The sequence below is a fragment of the Buteo buteo genome, chromosome 5, assembly GCF_964188355.1.
Source record: "Buteo buteo chromosome 5, bButBut1.hap1.1, whole genome shotgun sequence".
Taxonomy (NCBI): Eukaryota; Metazoa; Chordata; class Aves; order Accipitriformes; family Accipitridae; genus Buteo; species Buteo buteo.
The window spans coordinates 33,019,884-33,038,191 of NC_134175.1; the positions used below are offsets into that span (position 1 = coordinate 33,019,884).

Here is an 18,308-nt window from a genome sequence, read left to right on the forward strand (position 1 = left end):
TGTAGAAAAGAATACAGGTATGCTACACAGAAAAAGAGCAGTCTAACATTTATTATGCTTTAAAAGTGTGGATTTTATGAAACTCCTGTTTCTGTGTAAGTTATGGTTGTTGGAATCAAGTTGAAGTTTCTTCTTTTTGTTATGGCTGAGAGGCACTAGTTCATAATCTGTTTATTTCTATATTGTTTTTATAACTACTCCAAATAATGTCTTTGTATTTTTGTTTTTCAGTTGCGAGTTTTCAAATTGGCAAAATCTTGGCCAACTCTAAATATGCTGATAAAAATTATTGGTAACTCAGTGGGGGCTCTGGGGAATTTGACCCTGGTGCTGGCCATCATCGTGTTCATTTTCGCTGTGGTTGGAATGCAGCTGTTTGGCAAAAGCTACAAGGATTGTGTCTGCAAGATCTCTGAGAACTGTGAACTTCCACGCTGGCACATGCATGACTTTTTCCACTCTTTCTTGATTGTATTCCGAGTGCTGTGTGGAGAATGGATAGAAACGATGTGGGACTGCATGCAGGTTGCAGGCCAACCCATGTGCCTTACTGTCTTCATGCTGGTCATGGTGATTGGAAACCTAGTGGTACGTAGCCAAAATAATTTGAGAATTCATTTAGAGAAGGAATGGTAATGGACCGGTAATGAAGTTTTCGGCATTATTGGATGTGTTATTTAAATATGTATTTTATGATTTTGAATTTGTTACGAGTATGGGTTCTGAAATAGAGTTTTCTGTTTGTTAGATTTCTGATCCTATATAGAATCCTCAGCTTGGAGGATGGGCCCCCTCAGGGGTCTGGAGTGCAATTCAGAGGATATGGGTGAGAGAGAGAAGCATCTTGTGTTCAGGTTTTTGTGGACTACTCCTGGTTACCTAGAGAGAGAAGAGCAAGCAAAGGCTCCCCAGGTGTTGTGCTCCCAGGATGGGAATTTGCTGTTTGCAGAAGAGGACATAGCAGGCACTTTTCTCCCTAACTGATGAGGCATCACTTCCAATCACATGTAGCTAGGTTTTTTACTTTTTCTGCTCTCTCCTGTCTAGAAAACTGCTTTAACATTCTTAGACTCTGAAATCTAAGCCATTTTAAGGTCTGCTTGCTGCACAGCCAACTTTTTACATAAATGGGGTAAGGAAACTTGAATTGGAAGGCAGCAGTTCTGTGGAAAAAAGAGGTTCAAATACTTCATGTTTTCTTTTACCTCTTCAGCTTTTTGCTTCCTATTTCTTAAGTGGTTTTTACAGACACTTTTAAAGCTGTCTGTATTATATCTTCTTTTTCTCTTTGAAAGGAAAGCATCAGATCTGTACCAGTTTGTCCATTACCATGTATAAATTTATCTTTTTAAATATGTTTTGTATTTATTAACTCACCAGTATTTGAGGCCTTCATTGCTCCACCTTTTGCTCTGCTTTTCTCATTGCCTATTGAGTCTTCCTGTATTATTCTACATCTTTTCTTTAAGGCAACTGTCAGTAGCAAAAGAGATTTTAAATTAGCCATCCTGGAGTCATTCTTTAGGAATAAAATTTCTAACAACAGAAATAAGCTAATTATCTTTAAATCAGTCGTGCATTACTACTAGTAGCACAGCCATTTGCTCCAGGATTTTCTACAATTCTGTTGTTTTATAATGAAGAGAACTGTGAAATTGGTTGACAAAACAAAACGTCCTCCTTAAATAGTTTTCTAAACCTGAAGATACAACTTTGTGGAATGAAGTAGTAATCTCTGAATTTTTCCACAGTATTTACTGTATTCTGATTTTATACCATAGCTCTAGTTGAATTTCTTACAGTAGACAATCCTGGCTGTATGTTCAGGGCTCTGTCTTTCTGTGTTCCCAACACATAGTTTTACTCTGTTGTCTTTAAAGCTGCATAGAAGAGCTGATCTGAAGACTTTAGGAGCTGGTACTCTGCTGCTTTGGCTATCCTAGTACCATTTCAGCTCCTGGTAAATTATGGGCTTGTATAACTGATATCTATTCTATGTTTTGTCTTGGCATAAGAGGATGGCTTGGGGGCTAGAAGATGGGGTGTGCGTCACATTTTTTTAAGTTGCATACAGCAACTTTTGTGTGAGTTTGGACCAGCATTTAAGCAAGCTGTTTTCTGCACAGATCAGCTATGTCTTCTGTTGCAGAGTGCTTCTCTGTGCTGGAGAAGTAAACATTTTGGATCTGTGCAGTCAGTACCAAAGAATCATTCATTTCTGACCTTTCACAAACACGAGCAGAAAAAGAATTTATGAGTGTCTTCATAGTCATACAGCAATGCAAAACCACAAAAACCCCTGCATTGGGATATAGGGCAGGTGTTGTATTTAAATTGCATTTACATTTTATTTACTGTGTAATTTCCAGAATCGTATACAGCGAAGGAAGACATGAAGCCTAAGTTCATAATGGGTGATCAAAGAAGCATGTGAATGAAAAATTGAGTGAGAAAAATTCATCTGTATTGTCTTTTTTTTTTTTTTATTTTAAGGTATTGAACCTTTTTCTGGCCTTGCTGCTGAGTTCGTTTAGTTCAGACAGCCTTTCTCCTACAGAGGATGATAATGAAATGAACAACTTACAGATTGCTGTTGCAAGAATTCAGAACGGAATAGATTACGTGAAGAAAAAAGCAAGTGAATGTGTCCAAAAGTCTTGTTGTAGGAAACAAGCTGTTGTAAATCAACGAACAGCAACAGATCAGTTGAATGATGAGAGAGACCATTGCATTTCCAACTGTACCATCGCTGACATAAGGATAGATACGAATTATCACAAAAATGAGAATGGAATGGCCACTGTTATAGGTGGCAGTGATTATACATCATTCATAAACAACCCAAGCCTTACTGTTACAGTACCAATAGCTGTTGGAGAATCTGATTTTGAACATCTAAATACAGAAGAGCTTAGCAGTGACTCAGATTTGGAGGAAAGCAAGGAGGTAAAATTTAAATATTTTATATTTTATATGATTGAATTATACAAGTTGTATTCTATCATAATGTGGCTCTGCCTGCTTAGAAATTGAAAGCGATTCCGATTTGATATTGTTGGACTGTACTGAGAGTGAATAAACTGAAGTGGGGAAAGTGGAGCTAAAGAGAGTAGGAAATTCAGGCAGACCTGTATAAACATATATGAACCCATTTATAAAAGGGTTTTGAAAAACAAGCTTTTCCAAGTTTTTAGTTGGATAGACAAACTAGTATATATGTACAGAATAAACAGAGACAAAAGACTTTTTTTTTTTTAATATATGTAATCATAATGTTTCCATGAAGTAAGGATGAAAGTAAATTGCTATTAAAAAAGATTAGAGGAGATATTAATAAAGAATATTAATACCCTTTCCATCTGATTTTTAAAGCTCACTGAATTCTACAGAAATCAGCATTATTTGTACTGGATAATCTAACAGAGGTGCTAACTCAGGCTAATGAAAGTAATAACAACAGGTGCCAAGTTCTGAAGTTAAAATGATGGGGGAAAGCCAAGGGAACAATGCCAGTATTATAAACTGAATATGTCAAGTAAAAATGATGAGGAAAAACTAGAATTACGGAATGAAAAAATATTAATTTCTTGCTTGTTTGTGGGAATTTTGAACCCATCACTTCAAATACAACTGCCTGACCTTAAAATGGGTGAGCTTTAGGAAAGCAGTCATTTGTCAGCAGCTGCAGACTGAGGGGGAAGGAAAATCATGGATTTCGGCAGGATCCTGAGAGACACTTTTGAGAATTCAGATTGCTGTGCTGTGGGTCCTGTGCAGACTGTGTCTGGTATCAGCTCCCCTGGCACCTGAAGACACAAGAACATTAATGGAGTGTCAATGCTTGTGCAGACAGGTGTACTCCAGCCTGGATTGCTTTGTCTGGATTGTTTTGTTTTCTTGTGGCGTTTGAGGGTTTTTTTATTTGATTGGTCGTGGGCTTTTTAGGTTTTTGCTTGTTTTGTTTTGAACTGGCAATGAATTTGCCCATTATTCTTTCTTAATTTTAGAAAAGAAGTTTGGTCTAGCAAAATGTAGTTAAATTAAATTTAAAAGGTGTAATAAGATGACTCTTCTAGGTATTTATTTTATTGTAGAGTGCAGTGTTCAATAGTATTACACTTATTTTTTTATTTCAGCAGCTCGTTTCCTGACACTTGATTTCTTCCATTTGCTTTTTGGAGGTTCTGTTATTGCATATATTATGTTGACCTCTCAGTTGAGAAGACCTTAGATTACGAAGAGGCCTCTTAAAAGCAAAGCAAACAATATTCATAATTTGTTTTAAAGTATTAACTGCACTTTGTATGGAAGCTATAATGTCTGCTGAACAGCTGCTACATATTTACATATTATTAATCTGAATTAAGGATACTGGCCTTCTTAGTGTGTTTTAATAAAGTTAGTTTTGTGGAAGGAATATCTGATGAATCCAGGTAATTTGCTCTTACTCTTTCTCTGATAACTGTTAAATCTCTTACCTGGAAATTATCCAGCAATTGACAACACCCATTTTCACTATTTTATATTTAAAAGTGGGGTAACAAAATCTATGCCTTCTCACCTCTGATATTCAAGATTAAACATAAGCATTAGCTGTTTATAAGATACTATTATCTAGTATTAATTTTAACCCACTCAAATTTGGAAAAGTAGCTAAGGATTGCCATGGTTAAAAGACAACCATAGGAGATACGTAAATTAACAACAAAAAAGCATTTCATGTACAGTAGTTCATAGTCAGTAAAGTAATTGCTTTTCATTTTGTAGATTATTTCAGCCCTTTCTTTCAGACTTTCCCTTTAAATGCAAGCAGTTTATATTGGAGTTGTTAGATAGCTACATTATTTGATGAGCCTTTGAGAAGTCATTGGTGAGAAGTGAGATTAGATCTATACCAGAAGACTGACAAAAGATAGATGTGAGGTACCTGAGGAAATGCAGGTTTATTGCTAAGCATGGGTTTTTGTTCTTACATTGCTGTATTTGCATTACAGTCCATAATGCACCTTAAACTATTTGAAACTTTTTTTTTTTTTTTTTTTTTTTTAAGTCATGCAGTTAAAAAAAACTAACAATGCTGGGAAAAATTGCTTACCCAGAAGTTTTCGTGTTTGACCTGGTATGATGGGTTTGTTTCATTTTGTTTTGCCTGTGGCTTCTTTCTGAAAGCGTATCCTAGATACATATTTAGCATCTAGTGAAGACCAGGAATAACCTTGAAAATGAAATGCAAGGAAAAATATATTTCTGTTATTTTAAAGGTCTAATTACTACCATTTGGGGGATGCGTAAGGCTGTAATATACATAGTGTGGATGAATTTGTCTGTCATTTTGGTTTGGGTTTTTTGGGGGGATGGAGGTGGAGGGGTTTGGGCATTTGTTTTATTTGTTTGAGGGTTGGCGTTTTGTTTTTTTTTAAGTTCAGGTCCAAGTCCAATATACATCTGTGAGCTTCAGATATTCTGCTAATTTCACCTCTTTCAGTATGTCTTTGGATATGCTTAAAGCTCTAATCAACAGCTATAAATGTTATGTTTTGCAAATGTGTGACACATCTAGAAAACACATTTTTAAATAAGTAAGAATCCATACTTCTGCTGTTTCCAGAACTCAAACACCTAAAGGGTACCGTGTTTTAACTTCATTGCGTACCATTCTTACTTCTCGCAGGAGTAGAATCAAGCTGGATCAGTCAAGAATGCAGATCTGGTGCTTTTTAACCAGGCAGAGCAACGTGTCAGCATGTTTACACAGGTTACCTAAACAAATCATACGTATATGATCACTTTTGAGATTGATTGACCTGCATGCTACTCCGCTACAATATATTTTTCCTCATCCATTGCAATGTAGTGGAAACATGCTCAGCTGCTCTGTAAGCTGAGTCCCATGACTCACGTCACGGCATGGTTGAGGGCAACCCCAACATATTCCTCTCTCCTTGTTACGTCTTTGGTATTTTCTGTACTACTTCTGTGGCATAACCTGCATGCTTTGTAGGTTTTTATATTGTTAACTGAATTATTAAGTATCAAGACTGTTCAAGCTTAAAAGAGGTTAACAGCCTATGATTTTATGAAAATGGAAAGGTAATCTTCATTTGACTTTTTCTGTTCATCTGTTGAACCATGTTTTTAGCTGTCATGTAATTACGAACATTCTCTGATCATGTTCATTTGACCAATGCCTTTGTAATACTACATATATACAATTACTTGTGTGCTAAAATGTTTATATCCTTTGATATAAATTGTTTCATGATTGTTCACAATGTTTTTATAATTTGCATTCCAGTTTTCTCATATAAGAGAAGCTAAAATATAGGATCAAAGACACGCTCCTCGGAACAATCAAAAATATTTTTTTTTATACATATGCATAGTCCTTTTGAACGTGGATGTAATAATTTAGTTATATTCTACTCATGAAGTTTGTGTATGTCTAAGATTCAAAGTTAGGGAATCATTTATATCAGTTTTGCTCTTCATCATCTATAATTGTCTCTTTGTGAACTTAATCCAGTTGCTTTATTTTTAGAAAGACAGAATAAATAATTCAAGCAAAAATTCTGTGTAGGATTCTACATAGGTGTCTAAACAAATCAGGGTGTTTTAAAACGATATAAATAAGGAAGTTCAAGCAAGAAAAAATATAAAAATTAGGAACATCGAGGATAAGGCTAAAATTAAGACAATTGTTAAACAGACAAAATAAGAACTAGTACCCTCCCAGACCCCTAAACTCAGGAACTCCAGAACTGTAAAACAAACCTTAATTATACCAAGCTGTGTTTCTTATTCCTGATGATCTGTTTTGAATAGTTGGGCAGTTCTGCTCCTTGCCATTTACAGGTCATTGAGATATTCCTTTTCCAAATACAAATTTTGTTCACTTAGTTTTGTTGTGGAATCCTCAATTATCTTTCATATATTCTTTTGCACTCTATTATATATTGGAAATATTTCAGGTCTCACTTTTGTGCCAGGGGAACCTGTAAGTTATTCAGGAAGATGGAGTGGAAAAATGTCTTTCTAAGGATTTTTCCAAACGATTTCAGAAAAGGCACTTAAGTAGGGGAGAGTAGAATGTGGTAGTATCCCATCCTACTGGTGCTAAGTATGGGGGGATGATTCTGATTTGATGGATGTGGTTTATGTGACACTGCTACTGCTTCAAGCTTCTGCTGTCGTGAATCTGAACAGGTGTAGAACAGCATGCAAAATAGTAAAGCAGGGGTTTGTAATCATTTGACTGAAAAATACTTGAATCTTGTTCATTTGGATGTCATATTGTCTTACTGTAACCTTCCTTGCATAATAAGGTGATACTCTTTTTATTTTTAATAGATATGCATGCTTTTTTTTTTTCTTTTTTCCTAAATTACATAGACTAGGAGAGGTAGGTTTTGGTTTTAGTTTGGTGAAAAAACACCAATGGACAATACTTTGGGTTCCTTTAAAAGGTAAATGATTTGCAAGCTTTATTTACAGACATACTTACTTTTATTCTTTCAGAAAAAGATAAATAAAAAGATCCTAATAAAAGTGACTTTACCAACTGTGCTTATGCTGAAGAGTACCATACTCAGTGATATGTCAAGCTGATGTAGTGAAGATGATGATTACAAAAAATGTGCTTTCTGTCCTTTTGCTGTTGAGACTAAAAGGAAAAATGAGATTATTTTTATTGAAGAAGTATTTCCTGCTGAAAATAGATCTGATTAAGCAGGAAAATATTCAATTGCTGGAATATAAGCAGCATAACACAGGTGTGCTAAGGTTTTCTGTTGCATTTCTATGTAGTAATATTTTTGGATCCTCTTTTCTAAGAGGTTCCTGCACGTACTCTCCAAAGTGCTGTTATCAACAATTGTCTTTTACATTTTATTGCAGTTCTTTATCTCCTTCTCCAGCAAAAAGAGACTCAGTCTACTTAAATTAAAAAGCAAAAAGAGAGATCCTTAGTAAGTGAAAAGATGAGAATATGTAGCGCAGTCTTCCTGTGGGTTTGTTTTGTTTTATCAAAATTACACAAGACAATGTTTCCCTTTTATTCCTTGTATTAACAGCTGTATTGCTGGTACGTTTGTTCTTTGTTTTGGAGGTTGGGAAACATGTCAGATTTTCCCTTACTATTTGAATATCAAAATGTGAGTGACTTACAAGTTGAATGCACGGTAGGTTGCACCATGTGAATAATCAGTAGCCTACTTATTATTAGCTCTTGTTATGGAGTTTTCTTTGCAGTCATTATCTGCAATTTTTTGTACATTTTCAATTATTGTTTTTAAGATGATGCTCACTAAAGATTGACTCTTTACTAGTTACCTTAAGCAATCCTAAGTGGCTTCAGTGGGACAATTTGTAGTAGTAACATTAGTCTTGCAGGTATTTGTGCCATCATACCTTGACTCCTTCAGGAAAAAAGGAAGTCATGAGCTCCAAATTTTGACCTTGTAACAGTACAGTAGATATTTGTATTGAAAAAATTAATGTATTCAAAATCTCTGTAGCTTTTCACTGCCAACAGTGAAAAAGAAAAAAAGGTATTATGTTGAGGGAATTTTCTCTAACAATGTTTTAGCTGCTGATTTGCAAACATCAAGGCAGCTAATCAACTTCTGAGTACGTGAGTTGACCCATTCAGTCCAGTGCTTACTGTATATACAAGGAGGCCTTTTTATCTTAGTTTGGTAAACTTTGAAAAGCAGCTAAGTGCCGTGGAAGGTGAAGGATGAACATTTCTGTCTTTCCTAAAAGTCCTGTTCCTGGTGTGATTCACAAAATCAGTTAGATCTCTGTGAACTTTCTACATAGCAAAGGAACTAACTGGATTTTTATTTAGAACAGGAAACTCTTCTATGCATATTGCTTTTTACCATCTGGGTTTTTTGTTGTTTGATACCTTCATCTTAGTGAAAAATATGAGCACCTCACTTTAAAAAGAGAACCATTGTTTATTTAAATCTGTAACTCTTCAAGCAAAGGATTATATCCTACATTGTCCTTAGAAGAAAGAGGGAACCAGGCTACCTGTCCTTTATATCAAAATAGTTCATTAAGCCTCTAATTTGATTTCTAGAGTGAAGAAAATTGCCTTTCTTGATTAAAAATAAAAAAAATTCTCTAATCTCTGATTCTTCTACCATGTATTAAATGAGATATATAGCCTCATGTTCTAAACGCATTGATTCTTTTAAGTTTCTTCTCCGTTTATGGTTGTTCATCTTTTAATATTGTTAATTCATAAAAATCTGTATTCTTTCAGTTAAATTCATGTCATCTGCTCAAACAGTGTACTAAGTAGCTTACACTTCAAATGACCCAGGGTACTTCATGTTTTTAATTTTTATTGGCAGTATGACACAAAACTTCCTTACTCTTAAAAATATATATATATTTAAAATTAGTAATTTGATTTATAATTCAATTCATTGTTTCAGTTTACCCACCACTGCTGCAACATTTTGCAATATATACGTGTTATGTCATGGAATGATGAAAGCAGCATATTAATAAAATGATGGTGGTATATAGTGCTATCCTCAGGTTCAGTAGAATTAGTGATAGGAGAAGATGTTTGCTGTGAATATTGTTTTTTTAAAATTAATGCTATGAAAAATGAAAAAGAGGTGTTTGCATTAAATATGAGTAATTTGGGGGTTGTATTCCAGATAATCATTTTTTAAAGTAACAGCAAAGTAGGCAGTATTACTGAATCATTTTTAATAAAAGTTAATGCAGAACACTGGGTTACTTTTTCTTACTAAATTGTCTCTGTCTTCTTTCAAAAACATAGCAAAAAAAATTAATTATTTAATACCTAAAATAATTTTGCCCCTTCACATTTTGCAATTGAGGTGTAAACATAGCTTGATTGCATAGTGCCTGTAACTTGTCTGCTTTTATATATTAAATGTCTCTTAATCATGCAAGTCTAGCTAAATTAAGGAAAATGGTGTTAATTCTGCAAAACTGAGGCTGTTTTACAAAGTGTGCTTACATCATTCCCTACAGACATTTAGTTGTGTGAATTCATTACTGATATTACATACTTCTTGGTAACATTGTAAAATGTCAGAGAATGCTGTGACCAAAACTACTTCGACTTACTTTGGTACTCCTACTCTGATTAAGTGTACAGGAAACCGTATCTTCCTTTAAGATCTCCAGTCTATGGATTTTTGCAATACACATGCAGATTACAAAAGAAAAAACAAATTAAGGCTTACTCTTTTATTAGTAATTTTTTTAGTACTAATGTCACTTATGTAATTTTGATTATTAAAACAAACAAAAAAATCGTTTCTTTCAGGTGTTAACTGTGTACCAGAGTAATGAGTAGTTTCGGAATGCACAATGTAATACATATGTGCATTGGCAAAAAAGAATGCAAATTAATGCCAGTTGAAATGTATTTATCATACTTTTTCCTTTTTGAAACTTAACAGTATTTATGAAAAAACATAAAGGGTGTTCATATGGTAGTGATAATTATGGGTTAAGATAGGGCAGGTTTAATTTGTTTTATGAATGTGTTGAGGGTAATGTTCAAATTCACATCTGAGACAAGGTTTCCTATTAATCCTGATTTTACTTTAGCATTTTCCAATCTAGATCATAAGAATGATCTTAAAATGAAAAATAACTAAATTATCTGTGGTCAAAGGCAACCAAATTTTATTATAAATTGTCCTATATGCCAGAAGTTGTTAGCTTGCATCATACTGATGTTTAAGATGTCAGTGAAAAAGAACTGATAATTAATTTCTTTTATTTTTATATTATGAATAACAGGCACTGAATTAAAATCAATCCTTAAAATTCTGCTACATTTTCTCCCTTGGACAGTTTACCCTGACAGTTCACAATTTAAAGTTTTTTGCTGTCAGAATTTACTGTCTTCAAGTTGAAGAGACTGCTCTAATGAAAGTAGCTATCAATATGCATCATCTTAAAGCATACAGTGTAACGTATTGGTTTAAAATGTAGCAAGAGAAATTATAGTAAGAAAATAAGAGTAGAAAACAAAAAAAATAGAATATGTATCAGAAAATCTACTTGGTAGTAGTTAATTTTGATGAATGATAATGCTGTACTATATTTAGACCAGAAATTCTGAAAATCCTTGAAAGGTTACATGATATGCCTTGCAATCTCTAGGTAGAAAGTGGATGATTTATGCACATTTCAACAGCATTGACTGCTATATGTGGATGTTTGTGTGTATTTCTGGTGACAAATATTGTTCTTATTATTACTTGCACACAGTGTTGCATGCTTAAAGTTATGTTACAGTTCTAAAATTGTAAATATTAGTAAAGTTACTGAATTTTATTTTCAGAAGCTAAATTTTTCCAGCTCATCTGAAGGAAGTACAGTTAATTTAGCTCTCTTTGGAGAAGAAAAAGCTGAAACTGAACCAGAAAAAGCATCAGAGCTACAGGCATGCTTTACAGAAGGTATGGAAATAAAATTTGGGGTTAGCAATTACATTTTGGTTGTTTGCAACAAGCATTGGCAGTTCAAGGAAGCTATTTGCTACAGCAGTCCTGGAGCCTAGTTTGCAAGTCTTATGATATGATTTATTTTGCCTGTTGTAGATAGCTGTACGGAAGTCGGTGGAATCATTTGTGTGATGCAAAGTTAAATATGTGTGTATGCAATCATTTATAATATTTTAAAATAAACACTGATGCAATTCTATAAACTGATTCTCAGCAGTCAGTAATGCTGTTGGTTTAAATGACATTCTCAGTGGTGAAATCTGCAAGACCAAACCCTACACCAGGTTCACTCCACTGGGATTTAAACCAGAATCATGCGATTACCCACAGTCCCTTCATAGTGCTAGAAAGCAATCCAGTGGATGATTCAGATCTTGGAAGGTTTGACTCAAACAGTAGAGTTATTATCTTGATATTACAGCATTAATGGAGGGAGGGGATGTATAAATATAATGTGGGATGCAACAGGTGAATGAGATCCTATGTTTTTATTCAAGTAAAGAAGTCTTAACAGCATATTTGCATGTCCTTAGAAGTTTTGATTTATTTTAGTTCTGTATAGCTATATTCTTTAGAGGACTAGTGAAAATTACTGTATAGGAATGTATTTCCCATTTTTGTGGTATTACAGGTCTTACTTTCCTTTTAAGTCATGATTAAAGTAATTCAAAGCAAAATATGTTCCAGGATTAACTCTCCTATGTTATCCATGCTTTTTGATTTACTATTATGAAGACACCTTTGACTTAGGCTAGGTTGCTTGTCCTTTGAAATGTTATTTCACCCATCTTTAAAAAAACAAAATTGTTTTGGAACGTGTGGCTATATTGATAAAGCAAGCTCTTGATTAAAAAAAAAAAAGTACACTTCACAAATAATTTCATGTTATGTTACAGTTCTTCCTTATCCTTATATTATGTGATGTCTATCAATCCTTGAGCATAAGATTAATTTTTCCATAATGTAGGCATTTTAAGTAGTTGAAGGTAAGATAAATCTTGCTCTTCACAGTGGTAGCTGTTTTATCTGAGCTGATGACATATAGTGTAACCTACTTGTAACATATGAACTTAATGACACTCACAGGAAAACTGGAATGCTGCCTTTGGGACCCATTACAATCATTTAAACTTGGTTATGTTTCTACGTGATTAGTCATTTTTAAAGACATAAGGAGACTACTATTGGCCAGGCAGATATTGAGGTTCACTGAAAACGGTGCCTTGAGGCCCTATGATAAGGTAGGGAGCTCTCCACGGTGAGGCACAATTCTGTGGATGGTTGCCACAAATCTGTGCTACGTGGAAAAGCTCTCACAATCTCCAGTTAAATCAGTTGTTTGTGTCATGAAAGAGGTATCCTTAGTCAGCCCTTGAAGCAGAGGTCATTCCTCAGTATAATATAATAAAATAAAGGGTGTTTACATCTGCATGATTTATTTGAACCTTAGCTGAGAGACAAAAGTAATTTTAAAAGAAGCTGCTGTACTCTTGAATTAGGTCATGTGACAGTTGCTATGTGTTTATGCTCTTTGTTTCTAGTCCCTGACACTTCTCATATGTTCTTTGATTATCTGTCTATAAATGAAAAATAGTTCTTTAAAATGTGTTTGTAAATGAAAATTAGCTCAATTAGATGACTTTTTTTAAATTTTATTTATTCTAAGCTTGATGTAGTGTCAGGGTAGTAGAAAAATTGTGTACATGCAAGTTTTCCTACACCCAAAGTATCAAATCAAGAAGGTAAGGATGCTTTAAGTAGCATGCAGTAATTTGAAGCATAAATTGAAGTAATTTGAACCTTGTGAAACAGTAGCTAGTTAAGAGTGATTTTGCTTTTTCAGGATAATGAAAATTCTACTGTATAACAATTTGTCATTGTATTATTAGGCTGTACACAGAAGTTTAAATGCTGTAAAGGCAGTATGGAAAGCACAAAAGGAAGAATCTGGTGGAACCTTCGAAAAACCTGCTACAAGATAGTAGAACACAACTGGTTTGAAACATTCATTGTCTTCATGATTCTTCTCAGCAGTGGTGCTCTGGTAAGTAGAGCTTGCACCCATAGAAACAGTACCTACAAAAAATGTTTTATCAGAGATAGGATTAATAACATATCTGTGTTCGTTAAGAATAAAATACAAAGTTGGTTTGAAAGAGAGCTTGGAACTAAATTCCCAGAATATTTTGAGTAGTGCATATAAAATAAGTCGTTAAAATTCTGCTGTCAAATAACATTCTGCAGGTGAATTTTTGATGAATACAAGGTGATATGTGTGTGTGAGAGTGCTTATGAAAAGGATTACACTACAAATCTTGGTTAAGACATTATAAAAATAATACAAAATGAATTGTACGCAATAACTGGAACAATTCTACTTTAAGTTAAAATTGTCTCCAAAAGCAGTACAGATACTGAATTCATTATGTTCTCAGTTAATTTTTTGCTTTAGTTTTAGTTTCAGTATTTTGAGACTGTTACATAGGAATCCTGTAATTCCTTTATACTATATTTAGTGACATTTAGTCCTTCAAACAGCTACTAAGTATTGTGTTGGTTTTAGTTGGTGATTGATGTAGGATTTGATATATACTGTTATTATCTGTGCTCCGGCACCTGAAGCACCATGTCCCTTCCTTCTTCTCTGACCTTGGTGTTTGCAGGGTAGTTTCTCTAACTTTTTTTCTTCGGTCCTCATACTGCCATGTGGTGTTTTGCCCTTTCTTAAATATCAGAGGCACCACCAGCTTCACTGATGGGCTCAGCTGCTTTGTGTGGTGGGTCCATTGTGGAGCCAGCACAAGACAGCCCCTGGCCTCTTACCACAGTGGCCACCCCTGTAGCCTTCTGCTACTAAAACCTTGCCAGCAACACTTGATATAGGAATTCAGACAAGATCAGCAGCAATATAATGTTAGGTTACTGTAGCTCATTATTCTCTTTTGTTAGTTGAATTTATTATAATCGAGAGACTGCCTTCTGACTGAGCCTGACTGGCTTTTCAGGGTGACAAATTATAATTCTGTGTTGACTATTACTGAAATTTCTAAAACCCCTGTTTGGCAACTTCAGTTATTACATTGTAATACCATTATCAGGCAATGATAAAATCTAAAACTCAGAAAGAATGCAGTTGTAATCTCTGCTCATGCTGGCTTTTCAAGGTAAAACAGCTGAAGTTGAAAGTGATTTTACTTTGCTGTTTTTAATTCAGCTCTTTTGGCTTAATTTGTAATTTGCAAAGAGCTATGAATATCTGACTTATATGTAACCCATTCTTCACAGGCTTTTGAAGATATATATATTGAACAGCGCAAGACTATAAAAATCATACTGGAATATGCTGATAAAATCTTCACTTATATCTTTATTCTGGAAATGGTGCTAAAATGGGTGGCCTACGGTTTTCAAACTTACTTCACTAATGCTTGGTGCTGGCTGGACTTCCTGATTGTTGGTGTAGGTACTATACTTTCTAAGTAACCTATTTCTGTTGTTTAGGCAGGTTCTTTTATGTAACTCTAATCTGATACATATATATACAGTAAAGAATATAAATTGGGTTTAAAAGAACAGAAAATGACATACTGGTGAATAAGATTCCATTGTAATTATTCAGTGAGTAACTAAATCTGCCTTTATATTTATGCTATCATTGATTCCATGTGTTCTGTGTTTTACTGCACTGCGTCCCAGTGAGTGAGTGAGGACTATCAGCTGATTGGGCTTCAATCTTCTGGATTTGGTGACAGAGAACGAGGAAGTAGACACAGAAGGGAAGGGAAATACAAGTGAGCACATGGGGTTGGGGTGGGACAGTTAATCCTGGGCTTAATGAATCACTGGCAAAGAGCTGCAGGTGTGAATCTTATCAGGAAATCAAGACAGCAAAAGAAGAGGGGTGGGGGCAAGGAGGCAGCAATTGGAGTAAAGAAGAAAGATTGAAGAAAATGAAAAGCGGTGGCCTATGGATCGATATAAAAAAAGTGGGAATCACTCATTCGCAATCCTCATCTTGATTGTTATGGGGCTCACTGTGTACTAGGCTGCAAGGCTAATTTCACTGCAACCCTTGCACTTTTCATTGACACATGACTTTCTAAAGATACTTTTTGGAAGCTGAAATTATTTTTATTTTATTTGGCTCTGTCTCTGATCATGGAGAATGCCACTCGTTGCCTGTCTGAATTCTGAATTCTTATAATAGAAAAAAGCGCCATGTTTTAGGTGGCAGAGTTAATGTTTTTCAACAATTATGATAAAATTACTGTTGAAATTGCACTCCAAAGAAATTAATGAAATTAGTGACATTGTATGATATGTTCTTATAAAGGAGTTCTTTTTCTTTGTGTAGACGCTTGAGTGGAAATTCAGCAAATGGACAGGGGAAAACTCTATTAATCAGATGGAATCAGGAATCTAGGACAGAAATTTTGTTCTCTACCAACAGAATAGAAACTTAGCTAATGCTCTTTTTTAAATAGGTTATTTTGGAGGGAAAGGCACAAGTGGTATTTGTTATCAGTCTTCCTCACTTAACTATGATTCTCTTTTTAGCATCAGTTATAGGGTGGGGACACAGAATTCCCATTCTGAGCAAATGGGCTAACTCAATGACATGAAATAACATATGTTCTGTCTGGGAAATTCAATTTTCCGCTTTTTCTTTTCATATCTTCTCCATTTCTTGTGTTATGAAGACCCAATATATACTTATACAAAGCATAAAGTCAGCATATATTCCCAGAACAGATGTATTGATCTTTAAGAAACTTAGTAAGTATAAGAGTTCTCCCCTTTGAATTGTGTTTAAGATGAATTCTTCTTAGTAAAGCATACCATATCTCCATATGGATAGTATGGGCTATTCCTTTTCCCAGTGATTTCAGTGCTTTCCTGTAGCCATCTTCATCTCTTGCTTGGAATGCCTACATCTTATGACCCTATAGCAGCAGATCATAGACAAATTTAGTTGGAAGGCACCTTTGGAGGTGGTCTAGCTTTCTGGTCTAGCTCCTTGCCTTGAAAGCAGGCTCAGCTAAGAAATTAGTTCTAACCTCAAGGTCAGATTAGGCTGCTCAGGGTGACACCCAGTTTTGAATAGAGATTCTGCTACCCTACTTGGCAATCTGTTTCCAGTGTTTGACCACCTGTATTGTAAACCCACTCCTCCCACCACACCCATCCCCCTGAAAAAGTCAGTGGTGGTCTGCTTAGCTTTTTCAGACTTTATTGCCAGATTTACTTGTTATTGTTTTCAGCTAGTAGCAAGCAACTTTAATTCTTTCTCTTATTGCTGGCATTTTACGTGTTGGTTAGGTAGCAGGCAGTGTGCTGCCCTCAACTGTTCGAATCTATCTTTGCTTTATCTTCCTGTCCTGTGCCTTTACCCAGCTAAACATTGAACAAATTTGCCATACCAGTACCAGTCTAATTAAATGTTTCACAGTGAGGCAACATTTTACAGGATCTTTTTAGGCAAACCGTTCTGTACCTATTGGTCTAAACTCTTCAGCTGTCCCCTACTTGGGAAAGAGCTACTAACAGAAATTCTTACCCGTTGTGATGTTCACAGTGTTTCCAGAAAAGGATAATTAACCCCAAAACAAATACAAATGCTGGTTTTGCTCAGCTTTCCATGTGCAAGTTAAAAGGGTATAATAAAAAAGATAAGACATGGGGTTGTGTAGTGTGTGACAGCTTGCTTGAACTACCCTTAGAGGAAAGAAATCTGCATAAGGCTTCCTCGTGTAAATGCAACAGGAGACAGCCATCTGGACTGGAAGATTCAGTGAGGACAAGAGTCATTGACTCTCACCAGAAAACAGCAGGACAATCGGCTTTTGAGCTGTTAATCCAGTTGTACTGAAGGTTTCAAAAATTCTTGTGGATTAGACCCTCTCTTCCACAAAAGTAACAGTCTTAAAAGAGGAAGTAAATCTCAAGGCACATTAATTGTCCAAAACACAAGCAGTTTAACAAATCCAAAGAAAGGTGTTTCCACCTTACGTTAACAATGTGCTTTTCTGCAAATGCCCCATTTGGTAGTTATAAGAACAGAAAGTTCAAGTGAAGGTGAGGATGGATTCTGTCTCACATGTATCATTACAGTGTATTTTTTACATTTCCTTTTCTTTTTGTTACAATATACCTTTTGAATTTACTGTATTTGTGATAGTATACAATATTATTTTCTAATTTTACATCATAGAAGTGTTACAATTAGCACTTTTGTATGTGGAAGAAAGTTCAGAGCCTGGTATCAGGAGTTGTCCAAACCATGATCATAAATAAGGAAGAGGAGGAAATTATTTATTAAAAAAAAAAAAAAAAAAAAAAGAAGCTTGTTTGCATATGCACACACATCCACAGATGGTACCAGTAGAGATGTGCGAGTCTTGCAGGAAGAGGATTTCTTGCAATGCAAATATGAAAATATAATAACTGCATTATGTAAGAAAATATGGTTATCTGACAGGAATACTTGAAACAGATTTTCTCTACGTCTTCACTAAAATTATAAAAGTAAGGCCTAATGATCTTAAGGTCTTGATGGATTCATATGGATTAATGCTTTCTGTGCTAAATGTTTGTCTAGCATTTGAATTTAAAGAAGGCACAGTCTTCTGAAATTGAGTATTATAGTTGAGTTTGTATAGGAATTCAGATTGGTGGCATAAACGGACATTCCACTCAGTGAATGTGTTCTTTTTCTGAATCTTGTCCTAGTTCTCTTTTTTCCTTTTTTTAATGAAAATTTCTTCTCTTGAACTATGTGGCCTAATTATAATTACTTCAGCA

The 18,308-nt window shown here is 34.9% G+C and overlaps 1 protein-coding gene across 1 annotated transcript in view; it reads left to right on the forward strand.

Annotated features, from left to right (window-relative positions):
* Window positions 1-18,308, forward strand: part of LOC142031310 (sodium channel protein type 2 subunit alpha-like) — a 47,602-nt gene that overhangs the window by 16,637 nt on the left and 12,657 nt on the right. Inside the window, 5 exon segments of the mRNA XM_075028536.1 lie at window positions 232-588; window positions 2,494-2,946; window positions 11,345-11,462; window positions 13,397-13,551; window positions 14,793-14,966. Coding sequence (XP_074884637.1) covers window positions 232-588; window positions 2,494-2,946; window positions 11,345-11,462; window positions 13,397-13,551; window positions 14,793-14,966 — 1,257 coding nt within the window.